The sequence below is a fragment of the Danio aesculapii genome, chromosome 10 (genome assembly GCF_903798145.1).
Source record: "Danio aesculapii chromosome 10, fDanAes4.1, whole genome shotgun sequence".
Lineage (NCBI taxonomy): Eukaryota > Metazoa > Chordata > Actinopteri > Cypriniformes > Danionidae > Danio > Danio aesculapii.
Genome location: NC_079444.1, coordinates 39,856,133 through 39,882,808, shown reverse-complemented (window position 1 = coordinate 39,882,808; position 26,676 = coordinate 39,856,133). Strand labels below are relative to the sequence as shown.

General features: G+C 34.8%; 1 protein-coding gene across 1 annotated transcript in view; it reads right to left on the bottom strand.

Annotated features, from left to right (window-relative positions):
* Positions 1-348: 348 nt before the first annotated feature.
* The window catches only part of LOC130235904 (CXADR-like membrane protein), a 176,613-nt gene continuing 150,285 nt past the window's right edge, over positions 349-26,676 (bottom strand). Inside the window, exons 4-7 of the mRNA XM_056466429.1 lie at positions 22,414-22,581; positions 12,270-12,392; positions 4,370-4,511; positions 349-1,959 (exon numbers count right to left, since the gene is read on the bottom strand). Coding sequence (XP_056322404.1) covers positions 1,611-1,959; positions 4,370-4,511; positions 12,270-12,392; positions 22,414-22,581 — 782 coding nt within the window. The 3' untranslated portion in view covers positions 349-1,610. The remainder of the gene's footprint in view (positions 1,960-4,369; positions 4,512-12,269; positions 12,393-22,413; positions 22,582-26,676) is intronic.

Here is a 26,676-nt window from a genome sequence, read left to right as displayed (position 1 = left end):
GGTTGCAGCTGGTAGGGCATCTGCTGCGTAAAACATATGCTGGATAAGTTGGCGGTTCATTCTGCTGTGGCGACCCTTGATTAATAAAGGGACTAAGCCGAAAAGAAAATGAAGGAATGAAATAATTCACCACCGCCTACAACGACGATGCCATCTGCCATCGCGATGTTTCGAATTAGACATCGTACGATGCCAAATTGGTCAGCATCGCCCAACCCTAACAGAAACGTAATCTGACTAACATCTAGCAGCTAAGTGTGTCTGGAAAAATATTCAATGGCTTTTATTTTCATAAACAGTGCGGATGTGAATGCGTATGTGTGTTCTGATTGGCTGGAAGAGACAACTTGAACGCGCTCTTTCCAGCAATTTTCCTTCTGCGTTCACACAGAGCAGTATTACGGCAAATTTTCGGTAATGTTACAACTTCTCCTTCTGGAAAAATGCCGGTATTTTTTAATTTACACATGATCCCTTCCTAGAAAACTGCCAGTAATTTCTGTAGGTCTGTATATGTGAAAGGGGCTAATATCTCAGTTGAAAAATGGTGCCAAGTCAAAAAGAGAACCAATAATGCAAAGCTTAGCGTAAAAAAAACAACCATTCAGAGCATTTCATGAATGCAGACTGTGTGTGGGCCTGCTCTGTAATCACTTCGACACTTCACATTGAAAGAAACCAGCACAGAATCAGCCTGACCCAATCTCATCATACTTGCATCCAATGGGACGCGCCAACCAGACATCTGATTTCAATTGCAAAATACCAGAAACCAAAAGCGGAGCCAAACCATTTCCCCACAGAGAGCTTCAACCTCGTTACTGAAGACACCGTGTGCATTATCCTCAAGAATGCCAATGAATGATTTAAAGGGAGAGTGCACACGTTACCAATGCTGTTAGATACTTCAACTCAAATATATTCCTATAAATACCTATTAAATATGGAATATCTTATGGCATATTTATAGCAGTAATGAGGAACAAACTAATGTACAGTTGTTGTGTTATTGTTTATGTGCCTGTGTGTTGATTTCTCCTCATTCTGAGCCAATCGCAGCATGTCAGCACCCAGCAGGTGCCCTGCCATTGGCTGTTGGGGTGTGATGCGTGCTGGGCCGCCTGGCGAATGCTGATTGGCTGAAAAAATGAGTGGCAGATGTGACTCCTCGTAGCAGGTGGCAGAAAGAGTCCGCTTATGTGAGTTTCTCCTGCAGTTCTGTAGCTGTCAGTTCAAAGCCGGCGAGAGCGGGAAGTGTGTGGTCAGGTAGACAGCCTGTCTGTCTGGGTAAAGCCAGAGCTTTGTCTCTGTTCAGATCTGCCTCTTTTGTTTGCTCGAACCATCATAACAACACAAGGCACAGGCCTCCACATCAAAACCTCTTTTTTCCTCCTCTGTCCTTACCCTTTAAAAATGCATACACTCCACAAGGGGTCTCCTTCCACTTCAGTGCGCACGTGAAATCAACAAAAGCATATTTTTCTGATGTGAATGTTGAATCAAAGACCTGACCGTCTGGATTTTCCTCAGGGAATGGGAAATCCTTTGGGAATGTTCCTGGTAGCAGATGCGGGAGTTAATGTGTGTGTGTTTTATCTGTTTGTGTATGCCTAAACAGTCTGGAAAGCCTTGGTTTGGGCAGGAATCATCACCGGCGTGGCTCCCATCCTCGCCAGGTTCCCTGGGCTGAGTTTGGCCGGGCTGGATTTGGGGCTACTGCTGGGCTCGGGGGGTTTGGGCACCACGTGGTTGTACGGCGGTGGCACCGGAGGGAACTTTTCAGGCTGTCCGCTTTCTTTAAGCGCAGCCACCACAGGCAGTCGAGGCCTGGGCCCACGGGTGGCGCTGTTGTGCACCATTGACTGAGTGGAGGATGCCCCGGAGCGTGAGCTGCCAGAGCGGGACGACGACAGAGAGTTCGGCTTCACCAGTTTGGCTTTGGGAGCCTCCGCATCTTCCCTAAAGCATACATAGAGAGAGAAATCATTCTTCATCCGGTTTGGCCAGTGCATTACAAACATGCAGTCTCGTTGCATACAGCTTACATTTCCTGTCTGCTGCATTCACATGTGTATGAATGGAAGTCAATGAGGCAAAAAGTGCCATGTGACCATGAATATATTTTATAAACATTCACACAACTTAATTATATGTACAGTCAAAATTATACGGCCTCCCATGAATTTTTACTTCTTTTTTAAATATTTCCCAAATGATGTACAGCAAACAATTTGACAACAGCAAACTATTTTTTTTTCGGTATTTCCTATAATATTTCTTCTTTTGGTGAAAGTCTTATTTGTTTTATTTCATCTAGAATAAAAGCAGTTTTAAATTTTTAAAACCATTTTAAAGGTCAATATTACTAGCCCTCTAAAGCAATATTTATTTTTTTTATTGACTACAGAACAAACCATGGTTGATGACAATGGGCGCTATTTTAACGATCTAGGCACAAAGTCTAAAGCAGTAAGGGCAAGTCGGTATCCAATTTTACTATTTTAAGGATGGAAAAATACAGTCTGCGACGCGGTGCATGGTCTACCAGGGTTGTGCTTATTCTCTTATTGAGTTATGGGTGTGTTTTGAGCATAACGTTCATTAAACCAATCAGAGTCTCATCTCCCATTCCAATAGTCAGTTGTGTCGCACCATGGCGCATTTGCTATTTACATGGCGGACTTTGTAAGTGGAAACTGAACGCTTTACTAGCGAGAACAGTTAAACAGAGCATCTGCAGCGCGATGATAAAGAACTAGCTTCCTCCATTCGGCCTCTTTACTTTCTCTTTACTTTTACTCTTTACTTTACTCCTTTACTTTTGTGGAGTAAGAAAAACTGTGGAATCTCACTCCACTGAAGGCATCCATTAGCCTACACATTTAATTTAGATTGTGAAGCTCAAAGATTTGTTTCAAAACTATTTCTAAATTCAGTTCTAATTTCCATCAAATTAATAAATGAACAATAATAAAGAAGTGTGATCAAACAACTGAGTTATATCCAAACGCACTTCCTGTTCTAATGCCCCTATATGGTGGTGCAGACGTCTCCAAAACCTGACAGATGGACATATCTAAACTTGTTTTTATTCAAACAAATTTAAATATCCATATAATAAATAATACTGCTAATAATAATATTACACAAATGCATAAACTAAAAAAATCCCTCGAGATGAGGCATGGAGGCAGTGGTTTTCATATTTATGTTGTAAATAATAATTATTTTTGTATTTTTGATCCTTTAATTTTCTTCATCTGTAAAGATATTTGTGTATTGCTGTACATCCTGTGTTTATTAAGCAATGTGTAAGCATTTGGACCTGCATAAGTGCATAGCTAACGCGTTCTGCGCTGTACTTTAGATCAGCTTTTAGTTGGTCCATGGCGCGGTCTATTTCAGTTTTTCAAAATAGCAATATGTCAGCAATGTGCCTTAACACACCTCCTTTATAGACTAGCACACCCATGAGTCCACAAAGTGGTGCTAATGGATTTGCTATTTAAACCATGTTGCACAAAACGTGAACATTACAGTTGTGTTTGTATGAAAATAGCAACTAAACACGGCAAACACGCTTGGGCCTTATTGCGCCGGGTGTATGATAGGGCCCAATGACTTGCCTAATTACCCTAACTTGTCTAATTAACCTAGTTAAGCCTTTAAATGTCACTTTAAGCTGACTAATATATTAAAAAATATCTAGTAAAATATTAATTACTGTCATTATGGCAAAAATAAAGAAATCAGTTATTAGAGTTGAGTTATTATAACTAAGAACCTTTAGAATGTGTTGAAAAAAATATACAGGGGGGCTAATAATTCTGTCTTAGACTGTATATTAAAAATCTAGGATTGAAATATAAATTCACCAGCTGTTACTGTCTCTATTTAACAGAATGAATGGAGAACATTTCAGGATTCTTTCTAAAATAGCAACATGTCACTCCCTATAAAAAAAAGAGTCTATTTTTGGCCTACATGCACTTTGCATTATATAAAATGTTGTGATGAATCCAGTAACACTCAAGCACCTTCAAACCCTCAGGCTACAGGCTAACAAGTGGAGGGAAAGTGACTTGTGTATCTCTTTAACCTCAGTGTGAATGTGTGTATCTCGCTGTCGTTTGCATTGTTAATGCTCACTCATCCTCCAAACCTGCATAATTCATCCTGACACCCGCAAATTAGCCTAGACATGAATGCAAGTCAACAATTAGTAATAGAGTCGCCACTTTAACAAGCATTATAAATGGTGTCAGGCTATAACCTGCAATCATGTTCTATTTCCGATATTTAAAACATAAATTAACATAAATTAACATATATATATATATATATATTTTTTTTTAATATAATTTTTTACCTTATTTCATTGGGTGCTTCCTCTTCCTCATATTTCTTCTTCTCTTTCTTGCGGAAAACAAGCCAGACGATGAGGATGATAAGGAGAACGCCGAAGGACACGCCCACCACTGCGCCGGCGACCACGCCCATCCCTCGAACATCTGCAGAACAACACATCATTTATAATAAATTATGAGCTTTACTAAGACAAATTTCTCCTTTGTTATTTTTTATTTGTTGCCTTTAGGATTAAAATCTATAGACTGAATCCAAGACTGAAACCAATGAGAAAATATACACTCATCGGCCACTTTATTAGGTACACCTGTCCAACTGCTCGCTAACGCAGATTTCTAATCAACCAATCACATGGCAGCAACTCAATGCATTTAGGCATGTAGACATGGTCAAGACGATCTGCTGCGGTACAAACCGAGCATCAGAATTGGGAGAAAAGGTGATTTAAGTGACTTTGAACATGGCATGATTGTTGGTGCCAGATGGGCTGGTCTGAGTATTTCAGAAACTGCTGATCTACTGGAATTTACACGCACAACCATCTTTAGGGTTTACAGAGAATGGTTCGATAAAGAAAAAATATCCAGTGAGTGGCAGTTCTGTGGGCACAAATGCTCTGTTGATGCCAGAGGTCAGAGGAGAATGGCCAGACTGGTTCCAGCTGATAGAAAGGCAACAGTAACTCAAATAACCACATGTTACAAGCGAGGTCTGCAGAAGAGCATCTCTGAACGCACAACATGTGCAACCTTGAGGTGGATGGGCTACAGCAATAGAATACCACACCTGTTGCCACTCCTGTCAGCTAAGAACAGGAAACTGAGGCTACAATTCACACAGGCTCACCAGAATTGGACAATAGAAGATTGAAAAAACGTTGCCTGCTCTGATGAGTCTCCATTTCTGCTGCGACATTCGGATGGTAGGGTCAGAATTTGGTATCAACAACATGAAAGCATGGATCCATCCAGGCTGCTGGTGGTGGTGAAATGGTGTGGGGGATATTTTCTTGGCATGCTTTGGGTCCATTAGTACCAATTGAGCATCGTGTTTTGCCACAGCCTGCCTGAGTGTTGTTGCTGACCATGTCTATCTCTTTATCACCACAGCGTACCCATCTTCTGATGGCTACTTCCAGCAGGATAACGCACCATGTCATAAAGCGCAAATCATCTCATACTGGTTTCATGAACATGACAATGAGTTCACTGTACTCAAATGGCCTCCACAGTCACCAGAGCTCAATCCAAAAGAGCATGTTACATTTCCTTAATTCTGTCTAGAGGCACACATATTCACAACAGAATGTTAGTGGAGTGTGTGTGTGTGTGTGTGTGTGTGTGTGTGTGTGTGTGTGTGTGCGTGCGTGTGTGTGTGTCAGAAATGAGGTCCCATGAGCAACCTCCCAAAAGACTAAAAAAAGAAATTACCCAGAGAGGAAAACAAAGGAATAACAAGATTTATTCAATGATTAAGGGCGGGTTTCAAGAAAGCTTCAAGAGGGAGTTCAAGCCAAAACAACAAACAAAAATTTATCTAACTGATAGAAAGGGAAGAACTAAACTATTTATCAAAGAAAAGAAAATACAAAATACAATATCAAAATACCCTCACTCCCTTACTAACATAAGTGAAGTTTATTTATTAAATATTTTCAAGAGGATCATGTGCTTATGATTGATCACAGCTGATCCAGCATTAGCTAACACATGATTCACCAATTAGACAATTCTCCATAAATAACCTCAGTTCCATACCATAGTCATCTTCATTTTGAAGAACCCCCCCCCCTTCCTCCCTTACTCCTCCTCCTTTTCTTGAGGGGCTAAATGGTGGCCCAGTGGTTAGCATTGTTGCCCCACAGTAAGAACATCACTGGTTCTAGTCCGTACCAAGCCAGTCGACGTTTCTGTGTGGAGTTCACATGTTCTCCCTGTGCTCACATGGGTTCACCCGGATCCCCAGTTTCCTCCCACCATCCAAAAACATGCTACTGAAGTTAATTAACTAATCCAAATCGCTACTATAGATGTGCTCCTTGTAAGTAGTTATATCTTCATAACATAACAATCCCTAATTGCTTACTAGCTTCAAACAGCAGAGGAGTTCTCGAGATCTGCCTGAGCTCAAACTCCCTCAACTCTGCAAATGGGAGGGAGCCCCTGGCTCGAGGATCTTATGAGCTCAAGGTTCTCTCCCGGGACAGCATGCCAAACAAGCTTTATAATCAATCATCAGCTAAGGGTGAACTCTATTGTGAACATATTACAAAAAGACTAACCTGATCACAAATTAACAAAAGTAAAGAGTTAATAACAAAGTTGTATTAAAAAATCTAAAGTAATCTCCCTTGGCATGTGGTGGAAAGGGAGTTTCGCATCATGGATGTGCAGTCGACAAACCTGCAGCGACTGCGTGATGCTATCAAGTCAATATGGACCAAAATCTCTGAGATATATTTCCAGTACCTTGCTGAATCTATGCCACAAAGGATTGAGGCAGTTCTGAAGGCAAAAGGAGGTTCAACCCGGTACTAAAGGTGTACCTAATAAAGTGGCCGGTTAGTGTATAACATATATTGCATATACTATTATAACGATTACTATATTTTTGCGATATATTGTGCAGACCTACTTGAAACCTTTTTTATCTTTGACCACACAACATACAATGTAGAAAGTACAAAGCAAGACTTTAGCAACCACCCACCACACATTAACATTGTTTGCACATTTCTCGTAGATTTGTTTTATTCGAATCTATTTTTACAGAGCTCAAACTACACCTTTCAAACACTCGCTACACACTACTGTAATGTGAAAAAACACTCCACATTCTTTTAAAAGACATAAAATAGTAGCATAATCAAAAGCAGCCGGTGAGCAGCAGCCCCTCTGCATTGCAGATACTGTACCTGAAGGAGTGAAAACAGCACAGCATTAATCAACCCGCCGCACTCGCTGAGCTCCTTCCTTTAATAATATGCCATTTTTTGCATGAATAAATTTCTCTTTCCGCCACGTAATTAATTATTTCTTCTAATTCCATCATCTGATATTTAATTATGCAGCAGAGCTTGTTTGAGAAAGGTTTGGAGGGAGGAATTAAATCAATGAACACTGTGATAAAGATAAGGATGAATTCTTTATTTGGATGTTAAATGGGGCTGAAAGTTCGCAGGAATACTGGCGATACTGCGATGACTCGTGTTGACAGTAATTCAATTAAGTGTCAGAAGCAAGAGGAAAACAAAGCAAGCAAACAAAACAAAAAATGAGCATTATGATTTGCATGAAGCTTTTCATCTGTATCAAAGTGTCAGACAAACGGACAAAAATACAGTGGGAAAGTTCTGAATAACTACAAAATACTTCTCATACTGCATTGTTTCTTATAAGCTGGGTTTCCGTTAGTCTGTGTTAATGCTAGTGGTGTAACGGATCACAAATCTCAAGGTTCGGATCACACTACGGTTTTTGAGTCACGGATCGGTCCATTTTTTCAGATCAGCAAAAAGGGGGGAAGACAGATGACATTTGCTTTCCATTTATACAAAAATATCACTGCAACCATTGGTTTAACAAACAGAACTTAGAACCTGTAATTATAATAAAAATAAAAATCAAGAATGAACCAGCTGAAAAAAGAAAAGTATTCAATACGAAATATGATCTTTGCTACTGTTGCTGATAGTGCTAAAAATAGAAATCTAACATCTCGTACATGTCATATTTATCTTCAATTAATTACTCAACAATTCACACATAAAACTTTGTTTCGTTATAGATGAATTACCAACCTACGCCACACATGATGTCACACGTGTTCCCGGTTGCAAAAAGAGACCGGTTGAAACAGCAAACATGTCGTGTTGTGCAGTAGGATGCCAAATTCGATGCCAAAAATAGAGAAGTTAAATTTTACCGTACACCACACTGCTTTTAATGTCAACCGCAGAAGTCTTTGGCTAAAAGGGAGCTGAATGGAGTGAGGACCTAATTAAAAATGTTGGACTTTGTAGTTCTCATGTTATATCAGGTAAGTTCACGCTATGCTGAATCATACTCATTACTCGTTTTTCAGCATAAACAGTTAAATATGGTTAATTAAACTGCGGATCCTGAATGCTAAAAATGAAACGTGAAAGTGTGAGTTATTAAGGTTAAGTTGGTTTTATATTCACACATTCATTCAGTGACAACTTGTGACACACTCCCTATATTGTTTACCACGACACTTTGAATATTCGCTCTGAAATAACCTGTAGGTTTGACTTGAAAACAACATTAACACTGTTTATTTGACTGTCAACAATGTTGTACTTTGATAGTCATTGGCTGCTAATATGATTTCTCTATTTAGAGTTTGCAAATAATATTTTTAAGAAATTATATAATTAAGGAGAAAGTCCGAATGTGCGAATATAAAACCAACTTTACCTCTATGTGTATGTGCACATACCCTGCCGTACAGGTGCAGTTCGCTGTCAGAATGCAGTCGTTTTGCTTGTTGGTGATTACCCAGGCCTTGTACAGTTTCGTCTTCTTTCCTTGTCTTTGGCTAGGCAGAATCTCGGTTTTTAGCACTACAAAGTTTTGAATCTGATAGCCATGGAACATTATTTCTTACACATGACCACACAGAACAAAATTGTAGGCATCCAAAGAATTGTAGCCCTTTAACTTATCTCTTGTAAAATCACTTGGAGTTTCTATGAGATATTGTATATTTGGGGCTGGATGCTTGGTCATTTCGTCTTATCCAATATCCATTGGGAGGGTGCTATCGCAAATGGACCTGTCAGATGAACACCGCTCACTTTAACGTTAATTTTGCAGAATAACTGTGCTTATCACTGGGTGACGAGCTGTTATAATACGCTGAAAGCATTATGTAAATAATATATATAATATGTAATCAATATAACTTATCTCAAATACAACAACAAACTCTGTACCGCATCGGATGTCATTCCCTCACTGTAAATGCTAGCGCTCCCGGTTTTTTACTGCAACCTTCCTGCGTGCGCATTTTGAATGTTTACAAACATAGTTATTTGTCAATAGGTGGATCATTTCTGAAAAACTATTCAGTGACATCATTTTGATGGTTGTTTGTCGCCACCTGTAGGTTACACAATGTAATTGCTTTCTCCAGCGTTAAGTTCCATTAACCGGTGATTTTAATCTTTCCCATAAACATCAGTGTTTATATCTGAACTATAAACTATTTTTTAATTGTTTGTAACAAACTGAAACAGTGTAAAAAGGGAATCTCTGTTGATGCAGATTTGAATGCAGCGCTTATTAGAAGGATTAATAAACATCTGCAAATCATTATTATCATTTATCATTCATGTTGCGCGGCTTTGAATTGACAATTTTTTAATGTTTAATTGTGCAGCTTTACACTGAATGCATTAACGCGGGCTAAACAAACAATGACAGAAAACACATTTAATTAGTAGCCTAAGAAAGCATTTAGGCAGGTCCCACCACAACTTTTCCGTCATCATTATATTTCACAGGGAAGCCGAAATGCTTTCATACACATGACTTGAATGATGCGGGAGGCGATTGTAGAATTTTTAGATTGTGCAATTGTTAGAAATGTTAGATTAACCTACAAGTTCAAAAAAGTTATTAATCTGCGGATCAAGTGCGTTCCGAACCGCGAATTGTGATCCGTGTGGATCGCAGATCAACCTTGATCCGTTACACCCTTAGTTAATGCACATTTTTAAAGGTGCAGTAGGCCTTCAGAAACATGTTTTTGTTGTGCAGGTTGAAAGTCTCTTCACATTCCAATAGTAATGAATAAAGTAAATGATCTAAATGTATTTATATGTATTTTTATATTCTGGGTAAGGCATAAAGCTAAAAATTAGTTTAACAACAAAACATCAATAAATAGATGCCAACATTATCCACACAAAAGCTAAAAGGCTTTATGAACCTTTTGCTGACAGCAACGAATGTTTGCACCTAACAACAGCTTTTGATCTTTGGTTTCATTCTATAATACTGGACCTAATTTTCTATGAAAGTTTAAACTTTAAGAGTGTGTAAACAAATGTAAACATGAAACACACAGTATTTTATGTCACAATTACAGTGTTGTTATAAGTAATCCTGTACAGCACAGTTGTGTGATTTATAAACAACAATTAAATTATCTGTATATGTTTTTTTAGTTAACATATTGTACATATTTGTATTGTGCACAATTATTAAACAGTGCACATATCGCAGATATCTAAAGAGAAGTCTTTCACTCCATGTAAAAAATCCTACACTTTCTTTTGTTTTGTTTTGACTAAACTTGTTTTACTCAATATTAAATAAGGAGATGAAAACGAATAGACTATAGATATGAGAACGAAATTGTTTCAGAGTACTGTAATGAAATTCTGGTTAAGCATATAAATGTAATCAGTCATTATAACAGACTAGAACACAGAGCTATTGTTATAACGTAAATGTAAAGAAGAGGCCGTCGTGTAATAAATACTGAACTTATAATCAGTAAATATGAGGTGGTTTCAACTCATATTAGACAGCAATTTAACTTTTGTAAATCATATATCCCATGTCACAAAAACTGCTTTCTTTCATCTGAGAAATATCGCTAAGTTATGAAGTATTCTATCCATCTCAGATGCAGAAAAGCTAGTCCATGCTTTTATGACTTCTAGGCTGGACTACTGTAATGCACTGTTTGCTGGCTGCCCAGCATCCTCTATTAACAAACTTCAATTAGTACAAAATGCAGCTGCCAGAGTTCTTACCAGGTCTAGAAAATTTGATCACATCACCCCAATTTTATCCTCCCTACACTGGCTGCCTGTTAAGTTTCGTATTGAATTTAAAATATCGCTTCTGACCTATAAAGCTGTAAATAATCTAGCTCCTGTTTATCTAACCAATCTTCTGTCTCGCTACAATCCAACTCGCTCTTTAAGATCTCAAAACTCAGGGCTTCTGGTAGTATCTAGAATAGCAAAGTCGAGTAAAGGATGTCGAGCCTTCTCATTTATGGCTCCTAAACTCTGGAATAGCCTTCCTGATAACGTCCGAGGCTCAGACACACTCTCCCAATTCAAAACTAGATTAAAGACCTATCTGTTCAGTAAAGCATACACTCAGTGCACCACTTAGCGGGTTTCCACATCTTGTTTATTTACACTATGAACAGCAGCTATGCTAATTATTCTCTTTATTCTCCATTTCCACCTGGGGATACTCTTCCCGAGGCCCTCAGCCTATGCAGAGTCACTGATTCGATCCAAGACCAACGACGAGATGATCCCAAGGTTTCCATATCCTGGACCAGGCCGTATCCTGAGCAGCTGCTGTGGTGGTCATAGAGAAGTGGAGAACATAAGACTAATTTTAAAACTTTTGAAATGCGGTATTTATCCGGGGAGTCAGATTTCAATACCACACCGGCACTGCATGTTCCTCCATGTGGCGTCAGTGAAGGGTCGTTCTTGAATGATTCGTTCATTTTGAACAAATCTTTTGTATGACTCATGGAGTGAGTCATTCATTTGCGCATGCGCACATTTGTGCAAGTGGAGCTCACGTGCTACATTGGAGTGGTCTGTCTCGCGCAGGATGCGCACGTGTGGCCTCAAACCATATCGATATGAAAGATATTGGATAATACTGCATGGCGTTGGGGTATAACGTCGATATATCCCCAGAACTCAATATACCGCCCAGCCCTAGTAATGAAAAACTGAATGACACTTGCTAAATTAAACACAAAGCCCAATGAGGGGATGTGTCAGCGGTGTAGCTTACTACAGCTTAAAGCATTTATCACTGCACACTGCGCGCTATTTTTAGAAAACAGCAGGTATTGGCACGCTCTGCATGCATCCATGCACAAATACTTACAGTGAACTTTGACCTCTAAAGTGCAGTTTTCTTCTCCGACATCATTGCTGGCGGTGCATTTATAGACACCAGCGCTTTCCCTCGTCAGATTCTTCAACGTCACGATCTCGGGGTTCTTCAGATCTTTAGACAAAAACACACACAATTACTTTGATATGTCAAAGGGCACCTATTATGCACAAATCAGTTTTATAAGGGGTTATAACACAGTTGTTATAGTCTGTGAATATAACCAGCTTTTAATGGTAAACATTTATTAATTATATTTTTTATAATCGCACTTGATAAAAACAGTCTGCAGAAACATTTTGATTGACATTCTCCCTTTGTACGTGTCATCAGAGGTGGAAAGCCCCGCCCATTAGTGACCATCTCTCCCACATTAGCATAGGATGTAAGTCTTGTTTTCGAATAGGACACTATGCTGACACACAGGCACTTGTAGCTCCTCCCTCTTTTAAAAAAAAGGACAATCTCATTTGAGTTTTAAGTGACAGTCACCAAAATGGCACAATTAGGATCAAGGTCTAAAATGGGCTGTTTCAAAGAGTTATAATACATTACGTGTGGGTTATTTTAAGCTGAAACTTCACATACACACTCTAGGAACATCAGAGACTTAAAAATGGGGGATAATAGGTCCTCTTTAATGATACTGCACGGCAGTCTTCCTGATGCAACATGATGTGCAAAGAATACTTTTTGTCCCAAAAATCTGTTCTTCTCACACCACTGTTGCTTTAAAAGGCTGGGGTCGATAAGATTAACATTCATTCCATTCATTCATTAATTCATTAATTCATTCAATTAAAGAAACTTCTAAATGCATTAAGACCGTATTTACTTGTTACAGTTTAAATTAAATCTTTTGTATTCTGATTTAATTCAGTGTATAGTTTATTCCTGCAATTTATAAATGAACTTGCAACATAATTTCTCGAGTCTTCAGTGTCACATGATCCTTTAGGTTTGATTGTCATTGCTGATTTGCTTTGAAAAATATTATACTGAAAAAATTACATGAAAAAAATGATGACAACAAATGTTTTGTTACTTTAACAATTTTAATCATTTAATCAAGTAAACAGCAAACAAAAACTCTGATAGACCCCAAACTTTTAAACAGTATTGTTGATTTGTAATTAAACGATCCAAAAGCTAAACAATTAAGTATTTATATTTTAAAATTATTTTGTAACATAAATGTCTTTACTGTCACCTTTGTTTAGTAGTAATGCATCCTTGCTGAATAAATGAATGAATGCATTCATTAATTAATTAAAAGAATGAATGAATTTATTTATTTATTTATTTGTATTTTACTTATTTGCATTTTACTTATTTATTTGTATCTTATTTCATTGTATTTTATTTATTATTCATTATTTGTATTTGTATTTTTTATTTATTTATTTGTATTTTATTTATTTGTTTGTATTTTATTTATTTTTTATTTATTTGTATTTTATTTATTTGTTTGTATTTTATTTATTTTTTATTTATTTGTATTTTATTTATTATTTTTTTTTCATTTATATTTTATTTAATTGTATTTTATTTATTATTTATTTATTTGTATTTTATCTTTTTATTTATTTTTAATTTATTTTTTCATTTATATTATATTTAATTGTATTTTATTTATTATTTACTTATTTGTATTTGATTTTTTGTATTATAATTATTTGAAATTTTAAATAAATTTTTATTTATGTATATTTTATTATTTATTTGCATTTAATTTTATTTAATTTATTATTTTTGTATTTGTATATTATATATTTGTATTTTATTTATTTGTATTTATTTATTACTATTTTATTTATTTATATTTGTATTTTATTTATTTATTTATTCGTATTTTATTTATTTGTATTTTATTTGTTTATTTGTTTGTATTTTATTTATTTGTATTTTATTATTTATTTATTTATATGCATTTAATTTAATTTATTATTGAAACATTTGTATTTTATATATTTGTATTTTATTTATTTGTTTGTATTTTATTTATTTTTTATTTATTTGTATTTTATTTATTTGTATTTTATTTATTTATTTATTTATTCATTTATATTTTATTTAATTGTATTTTATTTATTATTTATTTATTTGTATTTTATCTTTTTATTTATTTTTTCATTTTTATTATATTTAATTGTATTTTATTTATTATTTACTTTTTTGTATTTGATTTTTTTTGTATTATAATTATTTGTATTTTATTTATTTATATTTTATTATTTATTTGCATTTAATTTAATGTATTATTTTTATATTTGTATATTATATATTTGTATTTTATTTATTTGTATTTATTTATTACTATTTTATTTATTTATTAATTTGTATTTTATTTAATTGTATTTTATTTTTTATTTATTTATTTATTTTTATTTGTATTTTATTTATTTATTTATTCGTATTTTATTTATTTGTATTTTATTTGTTTGTATTTTATTTATTTGTATTTTATTATTTATTTATTTGTATTTTATTTATTTGTTTGTATTTTATTTATTTTTTATTTATTTGTATTTTATTTATTTGTTTGTATTTTATTTATTTTTTATTTATTTGTATTTTATTTATTAATTTTTTTTCATTTATATTTTATTTAATTGTATTTTATTTATTATTTATTTATTTGTATTTTATCTTTTTATTTATTTTTCATTTATATTTTATTTAATTGTATTTTATTTATTATTTATTTATTTATTTGTATTTTATCTTTTTATTTATTTTTTCATTTATATTATATTTAATTGTATTTATTATTATTGTAATTTATTATTTACTTATTTTTATTTGATTTTTTGTATTATAATTATTAAAAATTGTAAATAAATTTTTATTTATGTATATTTTATTATTTATTTGCATTTAATTTAATTTAATTTAATATTTTTATATTTGTATATTATATATTTGTATTTTATTTATTTGTATTTATTTATTACTATTTTATTTATTTATATTTGTATTTTATTTATTTATTTATTCGTATTTTATTTATTTGTATTTTATTTGTTTATTTGCTTGTATTTTATTTATTTGTATTTTATTATTTATTTATTTATATGCATTTAATTTAATTTATTATTTAAACATTTGTATTTTATATATTTGTATTTTATTTATTTGTATTTATTTATTTATTTGTTTGTTTGTTTGTATTTTATTTATTTGTATTTATTTATTTATTTTTATTTGTATTTTATTTATTTATTTATTTATTTGTTTGTATTTCATTTTTTTGTATTTATTTATTTATACTTATTTGTATTTTATTTATTTGTATTTTATTTTTTAATTTTTTACATTTTATTTATTTATTCTTATTTGTATTTTATTTATTTGTATTTATTTATTTGTTTGTATTTTATTTATTTGTATTTATTTATTTATTTATTCTTATTTGTATTTTATTTATTTATTTGTATTTTATTTATTTGTATTTTATTTATTTAATAACTCTGACCTTAAACTATTGAACTTCAGTGACATAACAAAAACATTTCAACTAAACGAAATGCGTTTTTTTACGTCTGATTACAACATTAACAAGATTATTTGTCACTTTACCCCAATATATGCCATAATTAGACAAGCCTTCATGCTTCAAACCTCCGTTATTGAACCCACAACCCTCTGGCTAGTGTTGATTTCATCGAAACCTCATTTATGATGTGAAACAACTGCTAAAATTGTTCAGCTGAATGAACAGAGCGTGTTGTGCAAAAATTCTCCATGAAGGTTAAAAGCGCATTACATTATACACATACGTCACATCTCCAATCCCATCTCATAAGAAAGGCTAATTGAGGAGCTAGTGAAGCATGTGGGGTAAAAAGTGCTGATGGAATTGATGTAAATTTAATTTGAGAATGCTTGCGGTGTTAAATTGGCCCTGTAGTGTCTTCATCTATTTTCTGCTCCTCCAGAGAGGAGACGTCCACATGATTTACTCCCCGCGCTTGGAAGATAAACTTAACGCTGCGGTTTTTTTTTGCCTCACAGGAAAGCAGTATTAAAGAGATCAGCGCGGTGAGAATCGGTTTGGCAACAGGTTGGAGACAAAAGATGGCCTACAGTACATCACATTATCTTAATGTGCCGCAGACACTCTCCCATTATTGTAAGTGATAATTAGCATTAAAGGGCACATATCATGCAAAATCAACTTTTGGGAGCTGGACAGAACTGTGTGTGGAGTAGAGCTGGGTGTGAGGTGTTGCACAGTAACGTGTGACTGTATTATAATTACATTGTTGGGGAACACAGTAATGTAAACAATTACATTTTAAATGTGTAATTTGATTAGTTACTAAAGTCAATGTCATTACGTTACTTGCATTACAAATATAGATTTATAAAACAATATTTGCTTTTTTTAAATCACTTTTTCAGCTGGAAAAAGTTTCACCCCGAAAGAGCCGTGTCTTTTAGCGTATAAAGAAAAAAAGCAGCTTTCATATCTGCAGATTGAGATTACAATTGAAATATATCTAAATTAATTATCACAAACGAATCGAGGGGTTGTGAATCACACTCTAATAAAGTCTGGAAACCTGGAACAATAGCCGCATTTCCACTATCGGGCCAGTGCGAGCCAGGGCTTTAATCGGGCCAGGCCGGGCCAATAGCCCGGGAGGTTGAGAAATGAGGCCGAAATCATGTCGCGTTTCCACTGTCGGGCTAGTTGCTCGCAGCGCGTCACGCAAACACCGCCCCCAGGACGTCCCCCGAATCAAGCGTCACACAACCCGTCACACAACCCGCCCACTTCAGCGGGAACTCAAATTATAACCACAAACACAACCTGGCATCACTACGAGAGCTGGAAGATGGAGAACACCGAAGCGATTGCTTTTTTACTGTTTGTGGTCTGTTGGTGTAAGGCCAGACAGCGATCCCTGGATAAGGACATTCGAGTTCGGCGGCATTTAACGCCGTCTATTTGCCTCTGAACATTTTCCTCGGCCCAAATGTTCAGAAGAGCCCTGGTGTCCTCAACTGACCAGTACTGTCTTCTATCCATTTTTTCTTCTTCTTAGTGAGTTGATCAAGCGCTATAGCAAAACAAATGTAAGGGAAGAAAGCATCTTGTCTCCTCTTTACCTGACAGGAAAACTCCGCCTTTGTACGTAACCCCGCCCCGAAGCCCCAGTTGGCCCTCCTTGGCCCAAGGTATTCGGCGGGCCGAAAAAGGCCGGACGCTGGCCCCAGGGAAGCCCCGCTTTGGCCCGATTACGCCCCGGAATTGATAGTGGAAACGCGACTGGCCTTGGCTCGCCCTGGCTCGCTCGCTTTAGGTGCGATAGTGGAAACGCGGCTAATGTCTTAAAGTCTGTTCACACCAAGGGGGTGATAACAGTAATTATAATTTCAAGAGTTCACACTTAGCTGATGATTAATAATAAGCTTGTTTGGCATGCTGTCCCGGGAGAGAGCCCAGAGCTCATAAGATCCTCGAGCCCGGGGCTCCCTCCTGTTGCAAGGCGAGAGGGAAGCTTGAGCTCAGGTAGATCTCGAGAACTCCCCCGCTGTAATAACCAATGAACAGCCAGTGATTGCTCTTGAGAGATAACCATTTACTAGTAGCATGTCTATAGTGCCGGTTTGGATTAGTCAATTAACTTATGTTGCATGTTTTTTAGACGGTGGGAGGAAACCGGGGAACACGGGGGAAACCCACGTGAGCACGGGGAGAAAATGCAAACTCTGCACAGAAATGTCTGCTGGTTTGGTAAGCCTAGAACCAGAGACATTCTTGCTGTGAGGCAACAGTGCTAAGCACTGGGCCACCGTGTCACCCATCTAGGAAGAAGGAGGAGTAGGGGTGGATGGGGGGATTCTTCAAAACGAAGATAGCGATGGTACGTAACCTAGGGTATTTGTAGTAGCTTAGGAGTCATCTGATTGGTGCATTGAGAATTGGATAATGCGGATCCAGCCGCTAGCAATCATAAGCACGTGATCCTCTCGAAATTAGTTTATAACTAAACTTCACAAAGACACTGCTATTCTTTTGCATCCGGAAGGATTTTTAGAAAAGAGCCCAAACCGCAAATATAACAGAATGAAGGAATGAATGCTCTAATCACTGACAGCCAATCAGGATACATCCTGCTTTAAAGAAATGTGGCAGAGAACAAAATTGCAGCAGCACTTCAGTAGAATAAACAGTGCTTTTCTGTCTGATGGTGTGGACACTCATGTAGCTTTCGTTCTTGTGGTGAAGGAGAAAATAGGAGAAAACATTATAATGATGCGTTATTTTAAAACCTCATGTAAACATGTGTTCTTAGATTGTCAGCATCCATGTCACACAGAATTTCCAATGTTTTGAACTTGCCAGAAAAAAAAGATCTAACTGTGATCTTGCAGTTTTCTAAATTTTCACAGGGATGGTTCACCCAAAAATTAAATAATACTCACTATTTCCTCCACCACCAATTGGTTTTCAAACCTTTATGAGTTTGTTCTGTTGAACAAAAAAGATGATATTTCGAAGATTTTGCTGAAAACCTGTAACGATTTATTTTCCTAGTAGAATAAACAAATACTATAGAAGTCAATGGTTACAGATTTTCCAGCTTTCCTCAAATTTTTTACTTTTTTGCTCGACAGAAGAAAGAAGTCAGTAAATAAGCATGCGCTTTTAAATTCGATTTTGCTTTTAAATTGCTGAAAATTGCTGTGAAATAGCTGTTGATGAGAGTGCTTGTTTCTTCAAGTAGAAATACAGACATTACTTCGACTTCATTGAGCGTAAAAACAAGTCTGCAGTTCATGTTCAGTCTCTAAAGAACTTTCGACTGCTTTTAACTCGACCAGCAACTTGTTCAAGCACTTTTTCTGCAGGATTAGGACTGAAGGTAACTCCTAAAAATCTGAAGAGAAGCTTATAGTGGCCGTTCACATAGCGCGCCTTTTGCACGCACAAGTTCGCTATTTCCAATGGAAGCATGTGGCTTGTGCATGAATATTGGGAGCGATATGTATTTGGCGCACTCACGTATTCCAGATTTCACGTATTCAACATTTGAGCGTTTACAGTTACAGTCTCCACAACCGCAGATATAGTGAGCTATGCGTTTTTACTACTATGAATGTCAATGGTTACAGGTATCCGGTTGTCTTCAAAATGTCTTCTTTTGTGTTCAAATGAACAAAAATAAACAGGTTTGGAGCAAGTTTTGGGAGGACTATCTCTTTAAATCCTTTGAATTTGTCAAGCTGCTGTGTTAAACCAATTGTAATGTTTTCAGTGAATATTAAATTACTTAAAGAGCTGCAGTTTATTTTGTATTTTTATATGTTTAATATGTTTTCAAAGTAACTTCAAAGTAAAGTAATTAGTAAATGTAAATCAGTAAATTTTCCAGTAGTAATCAGTAACTTGTAATCTATTACTTTTTTAAGCAACTTACCCAACACCGATGTAGATATAGTGTGTCCTCAAACATAAAGCTGTTATCGGGCCATAAAAGTTAGGTTTGGCAGGACCCGAGCCGACAGAATTCGGCCCGAGCCCGACAAGTACATTTTGATTGACAGCTTTTTAAAAGCTCGAACCCGTTTACAGCCCAACATTATTCAAATGTGCTCATGTACAAAGCTCTTGCCTTTTTCAAGCATGAGTCGTTTATACGTGTTTTAACATAATTTATTCATAACAAACGTAGGCTTTATGCCACTTAAAAGATGGAACAAAGAAATAAAATAAGTCCTCTAACATCGTAACATCTCAGCACTCCAAGTAGGCCTAGGTACATACACTTAGCCTTTAAATTAACCAACACACCAATAAAAATACGTCTTTCCTAAAAAATTAAATTAAATAGATTCTAAATTCTAAATGATGATGGGTATTTGGCAATAAAGAAATTAAGATAAAGGCTCTGCGGGATTTGTTTCGCCACTTCTTTTCACAATCCAGCCTTAAGGCGACGGTGAAGCTGAATAATAAAAAATGAATGCCAACATTAGCCTATATACTCTGTTTACATTATGATTTTATGGTTTAATTTTAATATTTAGTTATAATTTGAAAGTCCTTTAGTGACCAGGATTAGGCTACGTGTTTTTGTGGAGGAACATTATTGAATCCACTGTAAATGGCTTTAGCGCTAACTGATGGTGCGTCTAGCAGCACTGAACACCCTTTCACAGCTGCTGCCACTGGCTGGGATGCATACTACTGATCTGGCTAATTTTGTATGTTTTGGGTAGGATTGTTTGTTCATTTTCCACCAGCCAAGAACATTCATTTCATTTTCCATGACAGCGGTTTCAATGTATCGAGTGACCTCGTCATTTTCCCTGTCAGCTTGCTGTACATGCTGTACATTGCTGTTTAGCGCTCTACCGTAATACGCAGTGTATGAGCGACCGCAAAAATACCTTGCCGGTTAGAATGACCGTTCTTTTTTAACTGGTGGCTGGTCTGACCACAGTCAAAATTCGCTCTTTTTGACTTCACCGTCATCATTTGTTTCACCTTTTCAGGGATGGATTTTATTGTTGCAACAAACGATTTGATTACTTTCTAGCGCTAATCGAAATGCATCATGTGACTTTTCATTTACGCAAGCCCAAGCCAGGCTCAACCCCGTCTAAAATTATAGTAATTAAGCCCGAACCCACTCGAACCCGTCGGGTCCTGTCGGGTTCCTTTGGGTTTGGGCAAAGATCTTCAGCTCTACTCAGTCTTATTGGAGTGATATGAACACAACAAGTGTCTTTTTTATATCCTGATGTTAAATTAGGATCCAATTCCCACCGATAGTGACTTACAGCCGTGTATTAACATGTCTCAGTATTAACTCATGTAAAAATGTTTACAAGACAGGATTTGCAAAGAAACTAGGATTAAAATATCTGTTCCAACTCTCTGTTATCAAACTGCACTTCAATAAGCAGTAAGTGCTGCCACTTTGTAGTTTTTATAGCATTTAGAACTTTACTTTTAGAGCTATGTAATACATAACCACTGGAATCAGCACAGCAGCAGAGTGTACATAACTTTAAACGAGGACGCTTCAATCACACAACAAGTGTCGCGCTTTGTAGATGTTAAATCTGGTTTATTTTGTACAGTAATTTAAGGCCGGGACACACCAATCTGACATCAAAAAACTTGCACCAACAAAACTCAACTGTGTTGTTGCCTCACGTTGGCTCGCATCTGGTTCCGTCTGGACCAAAAAGCTGCACGTGAACACACCAAACGAACGAAAGCCGACTGAAAAGAAAGCCACGTTCTGCACCTCCGCACGAGGACGTGTTAAACGCGTTTGTTTGTTGTGCATACATGCTCAGCGAACGTTGTAACAGCATTTGTGTCTGACTAATAATGCTTTTCATATGCAAATATTTGAGAAATGTAGTGAAATTACAGCCTATTATAATTTGCAGAAGTTTCTGTTTCTTCTTGACATGTTTACTTGCTATGCCACTTCACTACATCACACTCGTGCTCTGATTCGTTGCTAAATAACCAGTCAGAGAGGTATCTACAGCCAACGCAGATGCTACATGCTGAATTGCTCCAATGAGCTTCGAAGTTAAACCGACGATAAGGCGACAAGTGGCGTCCGACCATCGGATTGGTGTGTACCAGCTTTTAGCTATAATGGATCTGTATACAAAAGCATATTTAGCATTAAGTGGGCATCCTGTCACATTTGCCAGGAGTACATGAGCAAAAAACAGCACATGTTTAACGCTGGCGTATATGTTTTGTTTGACACACACAGCAAACATTACACAACGACAAATGTGTGTGGCTAACTTGTGTGTCTCTGTTTCATTGTGTCTGAGTTTCATCAAGTTGCTGTCACTTTGCTGTGTGTATCCAGATATCTGACCCTAGTTATTCTTCTCTGAAGTGAGTGGGCGGGGGGACCAGCTCATTTACATTTAAAGGCACAGGCCCCAAAAACCGCTACAATTCCCTCTGACATACGTTAACATTTTCAACAGGGTATAATAAATGCTCTGATGGGTATTCTGACCTGAAACTTCACAGACACGTTCTGGAGACACAAAAGACTCATTTAACATCCTGTATAAAGTCCAAAATTGGAGCCCTTTAATACAATGAGCTTGTAGTGTTGTGCTTCTGAGGACTTACCAATGAGAGCCAGAGGCGGGAGTTTGCCGGCGTTTTTCCCCTTGTCCAGGACTCTCTCCCACTTGTAGCTGATGGGGTCTGAACCATCTGTGGATTTGCAGCTCAATCTGACATCACTTCCTTCCAGGAGTCGACCCTCCATCCAACAGCGGGGTTTTGATGGCTTCACTGTGTGTGAAGAAGACACACAAAACACACACGGTCAGGTAAATAATCGTATGAGATATAGTATAGCACAATATCTTAGAGAAAAGTCCAATTATGATTTAATAATAAGATAACAATCCATATTTCATAATGCATAATGAATAATAAAGGAATAGTTTCATCACAATATAGGTATTTTATATATCAAGTATATTGAACAAATAATTTACTTATATATTAAATATTAATACTGCAAATATTTGCAAAATATAGCCTTAAATGTTAAATAATCACACAGTAATGGATATTTTTGATTATCCGATGAATCTTATAACACAATAAGTGAAATAAAGTTGGAATTTCAACTGAGAATTTGGTTTATATATTAAATAACCACAAAATACAACCTGCTTTTGATATGAGCAATATTATAGCACAATATCTTAGCAAAGAGTCCCCATGTGCATTAAATAATTGCATAACGATACAGATTTCACAATGCATAATGAATGATTCAATAATTTCATCACAATATAGGTATTTTATATGAAAAATATATAAAAATTACCCTGAAGAATTGCATATATAATAGAGTGAACTTAATATGTTTTTGAGCTGAAATTGTAACATATTTGATTTATATATTAAGGAACAATACTGTGAATTTTAAGAAAAAAAATCCTTAAACATTGAATAACTGGATATTTTTGATTATTCATTGAATATTATATTATTATAAATATGCATATTTTCAAATACAGTGAACAATATCAGTCTTTGAACTGAAAATGGAACAAATCTTTGACTTATTAAATAACAATATTGTGAATAAAAAATGCCTCAAATATTAAATAATCTGATATTTTTGATAATTCAACTAATCTTATATAACAATATGTGTATTACAGCTAGAACTAAACCTGCCATCTAATATTGTTTTACGATATATTGCACCAAAACATGTTGCGATAAATGATTATAGTCATTTTAAGACCATTTTATGCCTCTCATTATATAATGCCAGAATGACAAAATAATATCATCACAATGCAAGTACTTATGACACCATATAGGTGTTTTAGCTAGAAATGTCATAAAGAATTGTCTCGTATCAGAAAGCGCATATTGCACATTTTTGGATAATTCAATGACTTACACCACAACGTTTTTTTAGCTTGGCACTTTTGATTGTAATAAATATTACACAACCAAAAAGTGATATATTTTTAATATTCCAGTAAATTTAAAGTTACAATAACATCTATTTTAGCTGAAATACGGCAAAGAAATTATACTATTGCATATGTTTGGATAATCTGTAGAATTTCACAACAAATATTTTAACAGGGACTTCAAGGGGGAAAAAGGACTTAGCTAATAATTCATTTACTAGTGTGTAAATATAAAGCGAAATATTTGTTATATTTCTAAATAAAATACTAATTCTGTGATATAGAATTCACTTAGTTATCCAAGAAAAATGAGTTACAGACTTGCAATTGAAATTCTCCGGCTTATCCAAAAATATGAAATATTTAATACGTTTTTTAATTAATTTTAATATAAGCCAAACTTTTATCATATTTCTAAATGAAAAACTGATGTAATATAAAATATTTCTGATTTTCCAAAGATGGGAGTTATATTTTTGGCTATAGGATAATATATAACACCGTGGTTAGGTACTGTAATATAGAATTGTTCTGGCTCAGCATATATAGGCAGCAGGAGCGGATGCTGATGGCATGAGCAGGGGGTCGAGGACTGAATGGTGAACGGGTTGATTCATGTTATAGAGCTCGCTGCCATCACGCTGAGTTTTCAGAGCTTCATGATCTGGGGAAACAATAGATCTAAAAGAGTAAAAGTGTGAGGATCTGGTTTTACTTACAGTACATAAAGTATATAATATATAAAGTGTTTCATAATGTAAAGTAGAGCTGGACGATTTAGCCTAATATGAAAATCACGGTTAATTTAACATTTTAACTCAATTACGATTAAAATACGATAGTTTTTTTATTTATTTAATTTTTTTGCCCTCATAGTTTACTGACAAATTTTGTAGAGTAAATATGCTCAGATATAACAATTGAGAGATTTTTGAATGAAGGGTGCATTACTTGATTTTAAAATAATTTAAGGAAACCCAAACAATCTACGATTATTTATTGACGTTAATCAACTATGAACAACTGAAATTAAAACACACATTACCTAAAACCAAGTCCCTTTTTTTTTATAAAAAAGTGAAAATAAATAACATGCACTTTTGGCAGCAAGTTATTTTCAATGTTTTTCAAAATAAATAAGCAGTATCTCTTGTAAATAAAATAACTCTTGCATATCCTGTAAATAATATTTAATTATTATAATTAATATTTATATTAATTTATATGAATTTATATTTAAACTATATTTATATTAATTAATATTTAATTATTTTAAATGGTGCATTTCTTGCATCTTCTGTAAACAAATACTTTAATGTAAATAATAATTTTAATGTAATAGAAAATATGCCATATCACAAATCTCTGGCCCAGCTTTCAATCAACGTCAGTGTAGTGCAAAGTAACACAGCAGGGAGTCACGTGAATCCACACGCAGTAGGGAAAGTAATTGAAAAAAAATTAAAAATTCAACCTAGAAATATTAGATCGATTATAGGTTCTCAATGTTGATTTCGATTGCCCAGCCCTAATGTGAAGCTGGATTTCTTGCAAGATTGTGTTACTATATATATATATATATATATATATATATATATATATATATATATATATATATATATATATATATATATATATATATATATATATATATATATATATATATATATATATATACATACATATATATACATACATATATACATATATATACATATATACATATATATATATATATATATATATATATATATATATACACACATATATATATATATATATATATATATATATATATATATATATATATATATATATATATATATATACATATATATACATATACATATATATATATATATATATATATATATATATATATATATATATATATATATATATATATATATATATATATATATATAGTAGTATTAATTTTGATAAGTTAAAGTATTAATAATATATATATATAGTTAAGCCTTTAAATGTCACTTTAAGCTGTATAGAAGTGTCTTGAAAAATATCTAGTCAAATATTATTTACTGTCATCATGGCAAAGATAAAAGAAATCAATTATTAGAAATGAGTTATTAAAACTATTGTGTTTAGAAATGTGTTGAAAAAAATCTTCTCTCCGTTAAACAGAACTTGGGGAAAAAATAAACAGGAGGGCTAATAATTCAGGGTGGCTAATAATTCTAATATATATTAATACAGCTAATATGATTGTGTAAATAATTGTAAAATGCTGTATGAATATTGAATTTAATGTTTGTACAAACTGGATATTTGTCGTCTAAGCATTCAGAATGTAAATGTCTGTAAAAATCTGCTTTAAAATCAGCTGTGGTACATTTCAAATGCTACATTTGAATGTATTTCATATAATATTCAGTTTTATTAAATAACAGTTGTCAATAATTCAAATTTAACACAATTCAGGTTAAATTATAGCATCAGCTCCATAATAATAAGGTAACAACCCATATTTTGAATTATCCAAAGTATTAAATGCTTTACAGATTTATGGGCTTTAACTCCACAACATGAATCTGTAAAACAACCCGTTTACCATTTGGTCCTTGACCCCCTACACATTCAATCATTTTCTTTTCAGCTTAGTCCCTTTATTCATCAAGGGTCACCACAGCGGAATGAACCGCCAATTATCCAGCATATGTTTTACGCAGAAGATGCCCTTCCAGCCGCAACCCAACACTGGGAAACACCCATACACTCTTGCATTCATACTCATACTTTATGGCCATTTATTCAATTCCCCTGTACCACATGTCTTTAGACTGTGGGGGAAACCGGAAAACCCACATGAAAGCCACTCTAACTCGAGGAGAACATGCAAACTCCACACAGAAATTCCAACTGACCGAGCCGAGGCTCGAACAAGTGACCTTCTTGCTGTGAGGCGATCGTGCTACCCCCTGCA